This window comes from Papilio polytes, unplaced genomic scaffold (assembly GCF_000836215.1).
Source record: "Papilio polytes unplaced genomic scaffold, Ppol_1.0 DF821067.1, whole genome shotgun sequence".
NCBI classification, from domain to species: Eukaryota; Metazoa; Arthropoda; class Insecta; order Lepidoptera; family Papilionidae; genus Papilio; species Papilio polytes.
In genome coordinates this window covers 2,267,398-2,283,230 of record NW_013528137.1, presented here as the reverse complement: position 1 = coordinate 2,283,230, position 15,833 = coordinate 2,267,398, and the positions used below count along the sequence as shown (strand labels likewise).

Sequence of the window (15,833 nt, the reverse complement as noted above, 5' to 3'; positions counted from 1 at the left end):
TACCCATATGCCTATTGTAACTACATTTCATAATAAAATATTGTAAAATTAAATTTTAATTAAAGGAAAATGTGGACATGTGTGATATCAACCAATCTGCACTAGCCCAGTGTGGTTGAATTAGGGTAGGGTAGATTTCTAGCACCTCAATTAGGATGTATGAGTACTGGTTAATAAGATGTAAAATGGACAAATATGAAATGATTCATAGAGGCTAACATATTTTTTCCACCAAACTATTAATTTTCTTTCTGTATATTAAATTACCGCATAGCATATAATGTAAATACTGACTAATGATTGTGACAAGGAGCTGCAGCGCGCGGTGATGGCGGCGAGGCCGGGCTGCATGGCGGCGTGGTGCGGGGACTCCGCCAGCGAGAAGGTGGCGGAGTCCGCGGCCAGCGCCACATCGCTGCAGGCCAGCAGGCCCAGCCCCACGCCCCAGCACGCGCCCCACAGCCCTGCGCACACCAGCTTGCTGTGCTGCTCCAACGCGCTCAGCAACGACCTGCGACACACGCACTACCACACTCTACATACAAACCAACATAAATTCCATTGTCTATCTTTTCAATTTAAAATTAACAGTCTATAACACAAAATATTGAACATCAGTAAACTACAAATCTGTAAAATTAAATCCTCTAGTTAAGGAAAACAGAAATACTAGCCTCCTTTTTGAAGTCTGTAAAAAAATTTAGCAAACAATTGTTACATGTTCATTTATTAACTTACCGTATGGACTCGGCTATTTCAAATGCATTTTTGGCTCTTGTTTTGTCATCTTCATGAAGTAAGGGCCTCATGTCCAGTGGGGAGCACAGGGAGCCGCACTGGGATGTCAACAGGGTCACTGATATGTCATTCCTTGCATCAACATAGTGCAATACCTGTTCTAACTCCTTAATGACCTGAAATTTTAAATAGAAAATTAACACATATGGTTTTCATGATTTTGGCATTTAGTATTTAGTGTACACTTGCCTAAGGTGTAAAGTATATTAAGACTTTTTTCTTTATATGTCATCAAAGATGTATCTTGGTCTCAATTTATAATTACAAGTTATGAATGAGATATTCTTATTCAAATGTGAAATTACAAGTGAAAATAATAAGCTTACCTCTATATTATAATTGTAGTCATTATGTACATCTATTTCTGCTAATCTGAATCCAATATTTAAAGTCAAATATTTAAATTTCCTTTCATCATCATGTGGCAACAGTTCCTTCATCCTCTTTTGTTTAGGTGGTTTATCAATTTTGCTACTATCCCTTTTTCTTTTATTTAAAGCAAGAGATAATTTGGAGTTAAGCTTTTCTTTAATAGAGAGACAATCATCCCTGTTAATAATTTCACTGTTATTTACAACTACTGAATCAGACATGAAACCTTCCGTTGGTTGATTTGACAGATCGCCTTCTGTAGTTTTATTTGCATTATCATCTTGAACTACTTTTACATTGTTTTGTGTTCCACCAGATTCTACATCACTTAGCCTCCGTGGACTCATACATGTGCTGGAATATGAACTAGAGGAATGACGGCGATAAATGATTGAATCATCCGCACTATGAGTCTCAAAATCTTCTACAGGAGACTTAATGGAACTACTCAGTGATGTCCTGTGTTTCCCACTTAAAATTTTTTTCGGATCACCATCATCATATTTAGATGAATCTTTCTTTCGTTCCCGAAACTTCATTTCCTTACTATCTGGAGTGGAACTTTGAAGCTTTTTTATAAATTCAGCCTTAGTTTTGACATTCTTTTTACCCTTAGGAGCTTCAGGTGTCAACTGATATATCATGTTGACTGCACCCTCATCCATTAAAAGCTTATCAACCTCTGATAACCTCTTATTTTGCTTAACATTTTTAGGTGAAGGCTTTTTCCACTGCAACTTATTAGCTATAGGAGATTTTGATTTAGATCTCACAGATGATACTTCAGTCTTAATTTTTTTGTTAGGTGAAAATTCTTTTTCTACTTCATTGCTTTTAATCACAGATTTACCTTTTGTAAATGTGTCCGGGTTATCTGGATCAAAAATAACTTTCTTCTTGATGATTCTTCCAAGTCTTCTATGGGGCTGACCCTCATCACCACTTTTATTGGATTTCTGGCTATGGTCTTCACTAGTTGCTGAGTCTACGGATGTTCTAAGCAATTCTTCTTTATTTATTACTGCCGGTTGAATTTTACTTTCATCAATTTCTGTCTTATCAACTAACTTGACAGATTTATCAATTTCTGGTGTTTCCTCATCATCCCAGTCTTGCACTAATACATTTATAATGCTATCAGTTTTTTTCTGTTCCTTCTTTTCAGTTTTTTTTGGCTTTTGTATTCGTTCCATACGAGTCCTCTTTTTACCAAACTTTAGTCTTGAAAGTTGCTGCAAAGCTAGCTGAGCTTCCCGAGATTTTGTATTTGCTGTTGTTTCCATTTCCTCTATTACTTCATTTTCTGGTGTTTCAGCATCTTTACCTTGTAGTATATCTAACAACTCCTCTTTGTTGAAAACTTCTTGACGTCCAGTACAATTGTTGTTTTCCACATTATCTGTAACATCAGATGACCGTAATACTTCACTAAGTTCAATACTCTGGTCAAATTCACTCAAAATATTTTTTGCAGCTTGTTCATCAGAATTTGTCTCATTTAAGTTATTTTCTTTGACATCATTACATTCAACTTCAACTAATATCTCGGTCTTAAATCTAACTCCATCCTTATAAGACATTTCGTCATGGTTAATGGCAACTGGTGCTTCTTCTTCACTTATTTCTTGCACCACTACTGTTTCTTCAGAGACTACATCACTTGAGGGTTCTTCATTGGGAAGAGGAACTTCATCTGTTGGTGCAGCTGCAATCTCTACTTCTTGATAAACAGTTTTCACTAAACTGTCAATTTCCGTAGACTCTGGGTTATCCTTCACTTGTTCCTCCTGGCTAATTGCAGGCTCACTTACGGGTTCTGTATTACTTTCCGGAAGCGTGGGCTCTTCAATTGTGGTCGCAGTGTCACTTATTGGTTCAGGTTCCGCAGTATTTTCTTCCTTCTCCTGACTTTGCAGAGTTATGTCTGTTTCCGTAGCGTTACCTTCATCGGTCGGTTCAACAATATCACTCTCAACGACTCCATTAGATTTATGACATACATCCTTTTCTTCACACTCTGTCGAAGTATTTTCGGCTTCAACATTAGTTATCACATCATTAATTGAAGTATTCACCACCGGAGGCTCTTCTATTACTTCCATTTTGTCACTTGTAAGAAATTATATTTGTAAATATTACCCTACACTGTTTATAGTTAAACTTAAAACAGGCTAACCTATTATGTTGACAAATAAATGAAATAAGCAATCAATCTTAATGCAACACAAAAATATCTTTGCCGTTACATTATTATTGTATTACGTTTATTTTTGAAACTATTCATATTAAGCAGTGAAATAAAATGGATTCTAATAATCTAACAAGCTATTCACTTCGTCCACTTAAGATTTTTTTCAATGCGTCGTCGTCCATTTCAACTAAAAATGTTGCCACCTGTGAAATTCTAAAAACTTGTCAGAATACTTGTTTTAAAATAAGATATTTTTGTCAAATATTTTTTTTTTTCAAATTGATATAGGAATGTTAATATAGCCTACCTACATTTTTGTAATGGAAAACAGATAAGGTCTAATTTTTCACTTACCCATTAATTTATATCGCATCGCACGGATTAAATTGTTCTTTTTTTTTTAATTTCTTAAATGTCAATGTCATTAATTGTCTGAAATGTCATCAAAGTAAATTATCGAATGCTTGAAAAAGTTCAAAAATATTAAAAGTGACTCTATTATTCTATACCTGAGTGCTATTCCGACTACAGTTAAATTTACTTGGGCCTACTGCGCAAAACATAAAATGCAAGTGTAATCACAATCTTCCTTTTTGGGATTCGTGTTAATATACATTTGTTTTTAAAATGAATATTCTACCAAAAAAAAGGTGAAGCTCTTATTTATGTATTATTTCTTCCTATGAATGACAAACATGTCTGGGAACAGGTCACGAATCTTCTTGTAAAAATCTCTCTTTTCTTACCTCAATAATTTACTCTTTACAGATGGCACGTAAGGACGAAAGAAAATATAGCGAGGGTTAGGAAAGATGAAGCTGAAGCAGCTGAGAAAGAAAGACAAGAGAAGTTGCGTATAGAAATCGCAGATAGAGAAGCCCGCCTTCGTGTCTTAAAACAAAAAAGTAAACAAAAGTTACAAGATTTAGATGTTAAATTATGTGAGAATGAACCTACACCATCGAAACCTGGCCATATCAATTTATTTGACGATTTAGAACATTCTGTAACTACAACTAATAAAGATCATGACTTGGAAGCAAAAGAAAAAAAGGAAGAATATGAAAAAAAGATTGGTTATTTGACTTATCTTGGGCAAGATACCAATGAGGTGCAAAAGAAGAAAAATTGGTATGAAGTGGCACCAGAATCATCTAGGTTTTCACGATCCAGTGATATAAAGGATACATATGATAAACTTGTTTTAAAAGACCCTGATGGCAAACCAAAGGAAAAAGAGTTAGACATAAAAGATGGTGAGGTATGCTGGAAAGCCAAACAGAAATTGGATCCTATGAATGCTTTTAAATCATTTTGTTCACATAAGTATAAGACTAATAAGGAAGGTGTAAAAGGAGTCTCTTCAAAGATTTCAGATAAAAAGTTAGGTAAACCTAAGAGTAAAAATAGTAAAAGTGAAATGAATAAAGAAGAAAAACTAAAAAAATTAAGAGAAGCGCGGCTAAAGAGGGAACAACAAGAGAAGTACAAAACAGAAATGTTCTTGAAGAAACTTGGTGGAGCCGACACTCCTACTGAAGAACAGCCTAAAATACCTAAGGTAACACCTAAATACAATTCCCAATTCAACCCGGAATTAGCAAGACAGAATTATAGATAAAATAATACTAACATTAAGAATAGATTAAAATAAACTATTAGTTTCTCTAAAAGAATCAGAACCTGTGGTTTTGCATACAATTCTACATTGTATAGTTACATATATGAAATCACAACATAAGATGTATAATAAAGCTTTATTTATTAATGTTTACAATAATAACATACTTTTATGTATTAAAATATAAGCTCTGTTTAACATATTATTTATAACTTAATTTGTCTATATTTAACATTGCCAATGGCAACTTATCTTCCATTTTCTCAAATTCATAATTGAATGTTTCACAAAAAAGTTGCAATATTCTCATGATGAAAACACTTTCTGCTGACACTTCTGTTGCTTTTAACCTGCAAAAAATGTTAATTCATTTACATATACATATTATAGTAAATAATAAAACTTTTGTTATTATGTCTGAGTTTTAGCAATAACAACATATCACCATACTAAATGGATATATCAAAGTTTTTTTTCATCACCACAATAATAATTTACTTACTTTGCAAGACTTGAAACTTTTGCATAATGGCACAGAGTATCAATGAACACTTCTGTACTATTTGTTTTGCTCTGTCGCAATAATGTGTAAATGCCAATGAGGAGAGGAAATCCATCCATATTTTCGCCTGGTTTTCGAGTAATTAGATCACCTAAAACATTAACTATTTTAAAAAAAAAATTGGCAAAGAATTTAATAATAAAAAGACGAATAAAATGAGTTTGCAAACAATACCACAATCTTTTTAAAAAATTATAAAATATTACCTGTACAATAGCTTATTTGCAGTTTTGGTAATTGAGATATAAGAACAATTGCCAATATTCGACCCATATCCGTGTTTGTAAATTCTTGAGCATGTTTTATGTAGACTTTCTCAAAAGGCGAATTTATACCGCATCGTACGAGATATTCATCTAAATCGTGCAATAAAGCTAATGGAATGTTTTGTAAATCACTTCTGCAACCTTTTAATTCGCTTAGTAATGCCCTGGAAACATAAAATACTAGTATTGCCAACATTCAAAATAATTGCAAAAATTATAATTGAAGAGGGAGTTTGGGATGAACAATAGATTACACTCAGTTCTTAGACCCACTACACACTTGCTGTTACACATACAGTTAATACTGAAGGTGAGTAAACAACACTGGAACTTTATAGTTGAAATGACAGTTCTAATTTTAAACAAATACGATTTAACTGAACAGTTCAACTGTACGGTTTAATCTGCAGGCATATGGCGGTTTTTTTTTTCCAACTTACTCGTTCATAGTCCTTAATGAGGCTTCCAAATGAGCCGAATCGAATTTACATGTTGTGTTCAGTTGGTAAGACACATGTTTCCGTAGCAATTGCAAGCCACCAATAAGTAGTAACGCATCAACTATTTGTTGAATTATTTTCGTGTATTTCGCTATAACTTGCTCCATTTCTTTCGGGTCCAAGTTTACTGAAGCTATCGTGAATTTGTCTTGAGGATTTCTGAATAACACTTGAATTATTTGCAATTGGTTTTTGATCATGAAAGCATAAAGTATATCTAAACCGTGAAGTCCTACAACACCGATAGCGTCGTTCAACTTAGCAAAAGTTTTTGTATTGACTACTTCCTTTTGCGTTTTAACATCGTACCATGCTGTACAGATATTTATGTATGCGGATACCCTGCAAAAAGAGTATTAATACATCAATGTTACGAAAAATAAAATTATTTAGTAGTCATTTAATTTTACATACCTTGAATCAATGAGGCTTGCAACTTGTCGTGCTAGAGATCCCATGAAGCCAGCAGAGGGCCCGTACAGCGACACGCCTTTGCGTAAACTGATCTCTTTGTTTACATTACTGTTAATTATCGTTGAAACCTTAAAAAATAGAGTCATGAATTGAACTGCAACCTTTCGGTTTACTAATCATTATTTATTCTAAGACATTAGTGCCGTATTTTTGTGCAATATGTCGAAGGTTTTTTATATCTAAAGATGCTGTAATAAATATCACAAGAAATCTGCATATGTGTATAATCATACCTGTTTTTGCCAAATTCTTAAGCCATGAATATTTATATAATCCTGTATATACTCTAAAGATCGTTTATAACCATCCATACTCTCTGATAGTTTCTGAAGCCGAGTGAATAAATTGCCAGGCTTCTTTCCCTGTGGTTCCAGGAACTCATTGAACTTTTTACTGATGTGAGTGTCGAGTTCCCTCAGTAATCCTTCCTCAAGTAATTCCGCCGGATCAACTCTTATAACACCCACCAATGTTGTTCTCATGTCTAAGATACCTGAAAAGAAAACAATATATAATATACGTTTTAAATTTCATTTGCGGTGCATGGCTATGATGAATTTCCAGTCTAATTACCTGTCGTAAAGGTTGATGCAGAATGTGTAAGCTTTGCAATTTCCATCCGATGCTCTAACTGAGCGTACTCTCTTAACTTCTCCTTCTCTATTCTAGTCGGTACTTCTTTTATAGTCCATGTTTGTAGATCTATAATCTTTTCCACAATATTGAAAACCATTTCTGGTATAATCTGCAGCACTTTTTGTATATATCTAATCAACTCATTACTGTAATACTGAGAAACGGATACAAGATCATCACTTTGCGCTTGATTTATTCTAAGCAGTGGTATTTCCATTGCACTAGCTATTTTGAGAAATAACGACCTTAGTCTACTTGTGACAACTGGATTCTCTTTGATGCTGTTTTGCATATATTTTGTATACAAATCTATCGTACACCATGCGTAACTAAAATCAGCGACCGTTTCCAATGTAACAAGAGAATCTTCTTTCAGAGATGCTATTCTTATAAGATTTCGTAAGGCATCTTTTCCTTCAGAAAGAAATTGCAATATTGTTGAAGTACTTTTAATGCCGTGAAACTCTTCAACTTCATCTAATGCTTGAATAAGTTGGGTAACTTTTTTTATAGACTTACTGCTAAAAGGGTCACCCAATGATGATACTTGCTTAGAAATATTTTCTATCCAAAGTTTTAATCGCTCATTTTGAGATATTTTAGCAAATGGTTTTGATGATGAGAAAAGTTCCGATAGATTATTCAAAGCCTCTATTGCGAGAGTTTTATTAGATTCCCAAGTTAAGTTTTTACTCTCTAAAAGTTTTTGCAGGAATTCCCTAACTTTCAATTCCAATTCAGCTGTAGTTATTAACAGCTCTAGTGCATTAAGTGGATCATAATTAGATTCCTTTAGAACTAAATCTCTGAGTTGTTTACCCTTTTTGTTAGTGTCGAAAAATATGACATCACTATTGTGTAATATTAGCCATCGTAAAACATGATTGGAATTTATGATAATGTTTAATATTTTACTGATATTATCAAGAACGAAATCATCAGTTAATGTTCCTTCTTTAAGCAACTGTCGCATCTTTGTGATCAATACCTGTACAGAACTTCCTCTTTTGCTGAATATATCTTTAACCATTTTATTATTGCAAGTATTATGCAAAGAATTTTTAGCTGCTTTAAAATTTTCCCAAAAATCAACAAGATTTAGAGTTACACCCATATAAACTGGAACAATCCAGTTGCATGGGAAAAACTTATCAGCAATTTCTCGCATTTTAGTTGTGTCATTATGTAGATAATGTGGAGTGAAGAATAAACAGACAACCAGCATGCTGGCTTGTGTTGCGAGGGCTGATGCCTGATGTTCAGGTATAGTATACACTGCTAATTGATTGTAAATATCTTCAGATCTAAGTTTTCCTACTACTTTTTCTACAAAGTCAGGATGAATGGGTACTCGACTGAAAATTATTTTAAAATAAAATAAAACAGTACAGTTTTTATTATTTCCTTAAAATCTAACACTTTTTTGAATTGCACTGTAATTTTAAATGGAAATACTTACCAAAAAAACTCCACAGGATAATCCAAAGGTTTTTTTGAGTGTATTTGGTCATAACCGGTATCGCGTAACAGTTTGCAGACATCATCCACATTAGACTGAGACTGGCTGGTGCTGTAGCGATAAAAAGCAACCAGTAACCTCTCCCTCACTTGTCCAGGGATATACAGATCACATAGCAACAGCATTGATCCATAAAGGTACAAAGATTCACACTAGAAATAAATCATAATAAATTCAAGAAACATAATTCTTTTACATCATACATATGTTGTTTGAGAATGAAGTTTTCATCTCACCAAAAGTTGTTTTCCTTCCACATCTTTCATTACAGTCTCAATAGTCTGTTGAATAAAAGCACCATCATTCAATTGCTCGACAAATGTGTTCAGATCAACTATATATTGATAAATATTCTCAAATAATAAATAAAACCTTGTTATAAGTTCCAAATATTTTTCTTTAAGATCATCATCTAAATCTTGCAGTTTCTGAAACCAATAGTTTAAAAATTATTAAACTTATTTGAACCTAAGATACAGAATGACATAATAACTTACAATATTAGCGTTTATCTTTTTTTCTTGCTGGTCTGAAACCTTAAAATAACTAAAATCCAAGATAACGTCTTGATACTTTTGTTGTAATTCTTTAGAATCTAATCTGCAACAAATGAACAAAGTGAAAATGGTGAGATCTATATTTGATGATAAAGAATATATGTAAATAAATAGTAAACATAAACTTACAAGTAGATTAAAGGAATATGATCCTTAAGTCGCAAAACTTCCGCCAATATAGCATTTCCATGAGACACAAGTTTTAGTAAATTTTGGGCACAAGGATTGTCTTCTGCTAGAAACACCCTCATTGTATATTAAAATAACTATTTTATTTCATTTAATTAAAAAGTGTCTCAAAGTTTTAGCATTTGACACTTAAAGTAAAGTCTAAATGACACAATAGTGACTGTCAGTGAAAACTACTTTAGTTGCCAATATTTCGTAGTTTTGAAATTATTTACACACAATATTTCGCCAAAAGTTTGATTTTTTGGAGTAAAACTTCACTAATAAAAAACTATTATCATTCGGATTGTCTACAATAACGATATTAAACAGTTTTTAAATAAAAAAGAAGGTCAGTTAGTTGTAAAAATCGTAAAAAAATAATTTAAGCGTTAACGCTGAATTTGTCTCTCTATTTTAATCTGTAATTGGTAGGATTTTAAGAAGCACGATAATAGAAACTCCAATACTTCTGTCAAAGTCAAACAAAAATGGAAAATCAATCGTTGCTCGCCGCTAAAAGAAATATGGAAACATATTTGAGATTCTTAAGTATATAATTATCACAATTGTACCATCATGCGGCGAATGTAGCGGTAGTGCTCTTTGTTCAGAATGCGTCACTGTTACTGGACAACTTGAATTGTTCATTATTTTCTATTGTCATTAATAATAATCGTTTTTTTGAATGAAACATTCAATTCTATTTGGAAAATATTCGCGTGTTGACACAACATAAATTTTGCAAGAAAGAATACAGTCGTACAAGATGTCCCGTTCTTTGTTAAGTTATGAAACCCTCGTGCACGCTATGGCAGGGGCTACGGTAAGCATTAGTTTCTTAAGAATTTTCAAAATAATTTATATCAATTGGTCAAATCTTGATCTTTGTTGCATACATTCTTTCTTAGATTATAAATCCGGCACATACTGGTGACTGCAAAAATTATAACAACAATCTAATGTTTTATTAAACATCATACAAACTTAACTCTAGCTCAAACAGTTGACTTCCTACTACGGCTTAACATTTATAAACTATGTAGACCATACCATAATATTTAAAAGCGCATATTTAATAAAATGTTTGTTTTTTAGGGGAGTGTAGTTGGCATGACAGTTTTTTACCCACTAGATATACTGAGATCAAGACTTCAAGGTATGAAAATATCTTATAAAATACAAAATGTATTTTATACAATATGGAAATAGTAATTAAAATCTTTCACGTTTTTTGCAGTTGATGAATCTGACAAGTTGAAAGGATCTCCTTGGGAATTACTCTTACGCCTAGCAAATGATGAAGGTGTAATTTCATTGTATCGTGGGCTGGCACCTGTTTTGCAATCACTTTCAGTGTCAAACTTTGTTTATTTTTATACTTTCCATGCACTTAGAAGAGTAACACCAAAAAGTAATTCTGCTCTTCAAGATCTAATGTTTGGAATTTTAGCAGGTGTATTTAATGTTCTCATAACTTCTCCTCTTTGGGTTGTTAATACTCGGATGAAGTTAGAAAAAAATAATTATGGTAGTCTAGTTGAAGGTTTGTGGGAGGTTTATAAGAAAGAAGGATTGCATGGTCTCTGGTCAGGTACAGTGCCCTCCCTGCTTTTGGTTTCCAATCCAGCTATCCAGTTTATGGTGTATGAGACAATGAAAAGGAAATTGATGTCTACTGGTAAATTTGACAATCTCACAGCTTTTATTGTTGGTGCATTGGCTAAAGGTGTGGCAACAACTTTAACTTATCCCCTACAACTTGTGCAATCTCGACTTAGAGCTGGCACTAGTATCAAACCATTATTAAAGGATATTAAATCAAAGCCCTCAATAGCTTTCCGTGGTCTTGAAGCAAAGCTTTTGCAGACTGTGATGACTGCTGCTCTGATGTTTCTCATATATGAAAAGCTTGTCAGATTAGTCCTAGCTATTATGAGAGTAAAAATTGTAAAGCGACAGTGAAGTAATCTTAACAGACAACCATTTATTAGTACTTTGTAGTTTTCACCTCAATTTATCAGTTGCTATAAGAGAAAATGTTTACAAGCAAAAAATAAATTATTCACTCAGCCCATTGTCTTATATAACAAATTTTTAATGCTGTGGATGTAAATTATAATGAATCCTTCTTAAAAATATATGATGATCTAAAAACAAAATTATCAAAATTAATTTGAGAATATTTCCTTAACATAAAACAATTAGCATTGTTTAGAAACAGAGAATCCAAATCATTGAATACTCAAGCTTGTAATGACAAAATATAATTGAAATCATGTTTTTTTTATTCTAGTAACTTGTTCCAAATATCCTAGGTATACTAAAATTTGTTCAACACTTATGTTATGTTAAAATATTTGAAGCTCTTTCTTAGATAATGTGGTAAAATTATTTCACACAGAATGGCTTCATGGTGAATAATATGGTATAAGGTGTACTAATTTCTATGATTTATTTAATTTATCCTTAAGTTTACATCTTATGCTGGTATATAATGAACAAATATTTTCTTTGTTGTAACTTGTATGAAGTGACTAATGTGATAAGGTTTGCTTTGAACACAAACTTGTTTTCCTTTAAATAGTCACAAATGTAGTTTTACTTGAACATTTATGTTTATTTTATTACTTGACATGTAAACATGACAAAGTTAAGTAATGTTTAATGTTTGTTTTGTGGTTGGATTTTTTATTTATTTTGTAAGACAAGGTTACATTTTGTAGTAGAAAAATTTACTATTTCTTAAGTTATCATTCCAAAGATGTTTGCCAGTTTTTTAGTTTTATAATGATGAATTGTTTATAGTTGACTTTCAGTTCCACATGGGTTGGGATTCTATGTGTTTAATTTATGTGTCATTTGAGGTTTCCTCATTTTATTTCACATCATCTTTAGCCTGTTCTAGGTTGGACACATGCTTTTTCCTGATTGATAAATACTAAGTAACTGTAGACAATGTCAACATTTGAGTCCTCTAAATAAAAACATAATATCAATGATTCACATATACAATGTTTAACTATGATTATTGTTGGTTGCAGTATTTGGTTTTATGGATGCATTTTATCCATGTTAATGTTATAAATCTGGATTGAAATTTATTTTTAACAGTATTGTGATTTTATATTGAAAATAGGGTATTGTCTCTCTGTATTACTATGACAGTTGTAGGTATTAATGATTGTGACAAGAAAATTTAATAAAGATTATTTATGATTCATTAAATTAAAAAAATACATAGAAAAGTTTTATTTTTTCTTAAATATTAATTAACGGAGGCGAACTGGAGTGTAAGTTTTATATTTTCTGATATTCTGACTGCGGCGGTAGTGTATTCCTTCACCAGTTGTTGTAAATCATCGTACAACTGAAACAATAATATTTTATATTAATTTGTTATGATTCACCGTTATGAAGATAATATAAATTTTGTGGAAGATATTTCGCAATAATAATTGGGAGTGTATAAGTTTAACTTTAAAATTAAACTGAAGTCATGATTTATGCATATAGTTAAACATGATGCACACAATACAATAAAAGTAATTCTTATGTGAAGTAACAAAAACTAATCAATATAATATGTACACTGTAAATTGTTCAGTACTGATCACTTGACTGATCTTTATAACAAAAAAAAAAACAAATTATTTCATTTTATTTCACTTGGTATCTTAAAATTGAGACAGTGAGTTTAAATTTATTATCAGCAGAGGGCACCGTTCCGCCGCCACGATGAACTCAGTTGAATTGAATCAGCGTAATCTAGACACGCTACTAATTCGTGCTGTCAATAGAATACTTATACATCGGACTAATGTCCATTAAAATTATTTTTAGCCTTTTCAGATGTGCTTGTAGTTTGGTATGTTAAATGGAAAAGTACACAACAGTTTATTATGACGCACTTCTACGTTTAGGAAACATAGTCTAACTTTAACCATATACGAATAAAGTAAAAAACCCAGGTTATTTTTAGAAATGTGTAGACGATAAAAGTTTTGCACTTTAAAAAAATATGTTTGTATTATGATTTAATTTGTTGATAATAATTGAAGATTCCAGTTTGGAATTGAGTATTATCATACAAAAGTCTGTTAATATATGCATAAATTCAGTTCTGACAGTTTTAACAGAATAGTTTGACGGTTGAGAACTGAGAACTTGTTGAAACTGAGAACAATAGACTTTGATTTCAAAATTAGAAAATAACATAAACAATATTTCAAACAAAACGAGTAATAAATACTCATAAGGCATGCTAATTGATACGCCCCACAAAGGTTACTTATATTGTATACAGGTAGAAACATGTAACAATAATTGAAATTTACGGAGTTGCTGAATGGACATTGAACCCATATATATTTATGCAGACATGTGTCTGCAGTCTATATTCATGAATATTCCATTTGTAGTATCTATAATATTGAATAAACATATATGGACATTTAAATTAACTAAAAACAGGTGATTTGAAATTGCTTCCATAAAATAAAAGTAGTTGACAAATACATTAATATAACAACTCTGGAATACCCATTAACATACTTAGTTTTAAAACACAAATTAATATATGCATTTTTGCAAGATAATGTATAAATCTGTGTGATTTTATACAGATAACCTTCAACAATACACAATGTCATTAAAAGATCGTAATAAGCGAAGCATATTGACCTTCGATACCTGTTTTTAAGGCTATAAGCGCAGTTACTGACGTCCTAGCAAACTAATTATGAGTTTAAATTTTTTGGTAGACAAGCTTTCGCCTGCGACACCGTCCGCGTGAAAAAAACAAACGAATACAAGAAGCCTATGTGTTCTAGACTATCCTACATTTATTCCAAATTTCGTCGAGATCCGTTCAGCAGTTTCGGTCACAACAAAAGCATACGAACCTCTTTGTATTGTGGTATGTGAGCGAGCGCATGCAGCTCGGCCAGTAGCAGGTCAGCGAGCGCGAGCGGGGCGGCGCGCGGCCGCTGCGGCGAGCCCGGCGCCAGCGCTAGCAGCGCCGAGCGCAGCGCGCCGCAGCACGCCTCGCCCGCCTCCAGCACGCGCCCGCCGCACGCCAGTCCGCGTATACACCTCGCACCGTCCACCTCCTATATTACATATTCCCATTCACTCACACAACATAAATTGGTAGTGATAGATTTGTGGAAGAGTAATTAAAATAGCGCTTGCTTAGTGCAGACTGGTTTATTGACGTCACATAGACGCAGTCGTCCGGCGACCGTTCCTTTTTAGGCAAAGTACACGCGCATACACAACAGGTAGAATTTACATTAAGAGAAAATATGTACCTAAAGGAAAAGCAATGAGAGAAAAGGAGTGGAGATAATGTTTACCTAAAGCAAAGAAAGACATTTTTCTTTCATATCCTATTCGCTAAATTACTTTTACCCTTCCCATTTTCTAATTAGAAATAGTTTAACTCTAGTACTCATGGGATGACATGAGGAAATATTTTCAATTTACGCCTAAACAAGAACTTACCATGAATCGAAGTATGAACCACCTGGGCAGGAACTGTTCGGTGCTGATGGCTCGCTTCGTCACCGCGAGGAGAGTTTCCACATCCGCGTTTTTGAGATGCGGGTACAAATAATCGAAATCAATTGGCTCATGTCCTAAAAAATAAGGGAAGAGTTATTAATTTGACCAAAGATAACACTGTATTTCAAAACAAAATAGAAATAGTCATACTCTGTAGAGCCTGTTGCACTGGGTCTAAGGACTCCGGATCCTCTGCTTTAAGTTCAGCTGCCAACTCCTCGGGGCCTATTACCTACACAAGTGTAAATATAAATAAAAACGAGAAACAAAAAAGTCTATGGATTTTGAAGTGTAAAAATATTGCATTACCGGAAATTTATTAAATTCCTACTATTAGTTCATAGACTAAGCATTATCTGAAAACTTAATAATACATTTGTATTAGCAATACTACTTATTTGCCTATATTCATTTGTATCTTCTATTTATCATAGTATATTATACTTGTCAATTTGTTTTATTTGATACCTATGTTAGGAATTAACTTAAAAATACTTGTTTTTGTTGCATTTTGTAGTTGAGAGTGGCATGTTTACCTGCATAATTTTAGATTTAACATTTGCTATTTGTGTGTCGAGCAGGGGCGTGTCTGCTGCGTGTGTGG

The 15,833-nt window shown here is 32.9% G+C and overlaps 5 protein-coding genes across 5 annotated transcripts; 2 read left to right on the top strand and 3 right to left on the bottom strand.

The window, feature by feature from the left end:
- Positions 1-243: 243 nt before the first annotated feature.
- On the bottom strand, positions 244-3,568 carry LOC106109832. Its single transcript, XM_013291457.1, has 3 exons — positions 1,125-3,568; positions 739-914; positions 244-511 (listed from the first exon to the last, which is right to left on the bottom strand). The coding sequence occupies exons 1-3, from the start codon at positions 3,270-3,272 to the stop codon at positions 259-261; spliced, it is 2,577 nt and encodes an 858-aa protein (XP_013146911.1). The 5' UTR covers positions 3,273-3,568; the 3' UTR covers positions 244-258.
- A 234-nt stretch (positions 3,569-3,802) lies between these two features.
- Positions 3,803-4,995, top strand: LOC106109775 (leukocyte receptor cluster member 1 homolog). Its single transcript, XM_013291381.1, has 2 exons — positions 3,803-4,011; positions 4,130-4,995. Exons 1-2 carry the CDS (start codon positions 3,989-3,991, stop codon positions 4,980-4,982), a joined length of 876 nt encoding a protein of 291 aa, XP_013146835.1. The 5' UTR covers positions 3,803-3,988; the 3' UTR covers positions 4,983-4,995.
- A 168-nt stretch (positions 4,996-5,163) lies between these two features.
- Positions 5,164-9,815, bottom strand: LOC106109774 (WASH complex subunit strumpellin). The gene is made up of 11 exons (XM_013291380.1): positions 9,626-9,815; positions 9,437-9,539; positions 9,176-9,367; positions 8,880-9,091; positions 7,358-8,775; positions 7,018-7,277; positions 6,725-6,852; positions 6,251-6,652; positions 5,751-5,974; positions 5,485-5,635; positions 5,164-5,332 (listed from the first exon to the last, which is right to left on the bottom strand). The coding sequence occupies exons 1-11, from the start codon at positions 9,745-9,747 to the stop codon at positions 5,185-5,187; spliced, it is 3,360 nt and encodes a 1,119-aa protein (XP_013146834.1). The 5' UTR covers positions 9,748-9,815; the 3' UTR covers positions 5,164-5,184.
- Positions 9,816-10,129: 314 nt separating this feature from the next.
- On the top strand, positions 10,130-11,790 carry LOC106109776 (peroxisomal membrane protein PMP34). Its single transcript, XM_013291383.1, has 3 exons — positions 10,130-10,490; positions 10,763-10,823; positions 10,905-11,790. The coding sequence occupies exons 1-3, from the start codon at positions 10,434-10,436 to the stop codon at positions 11,627-11,629; spliced, it is 843 nt and encodes a 280-aa protein (XP_013146837.1). The 5' UTR covers positions 10,130-10,433; the 3' UTR covers positions 11,630-11,790.
- Positions 11,791-11,796: 6 nt separating this feature from the next.
- Positions 11,797-15,827, bottom strand: LOC106109777. Its single transcript, XM_013291384.1, has 5 exons — positions 15,766-15,827; positions 15,380-15,461; positions 15,170-15,303; positions 14,569-14,775; positions 11,797-13,034 (listed from the first exon to the last, which is right to left on the bottom strand). The coding sequence occupies exons 1-5, from the start codon at positions 15,769-15,771 to the stop codon at positions 12,933-12,935; spliced, it is 531 nt and encodes a 176-aa protein (XP_013146838.1). The 5' UTR covers positions 15,772-15,827; the 3' UTR covers positions 11,797-12,932.
- Between the last annotated feature and the right edge of the window lie 6 nt (positions 15,828-15,833).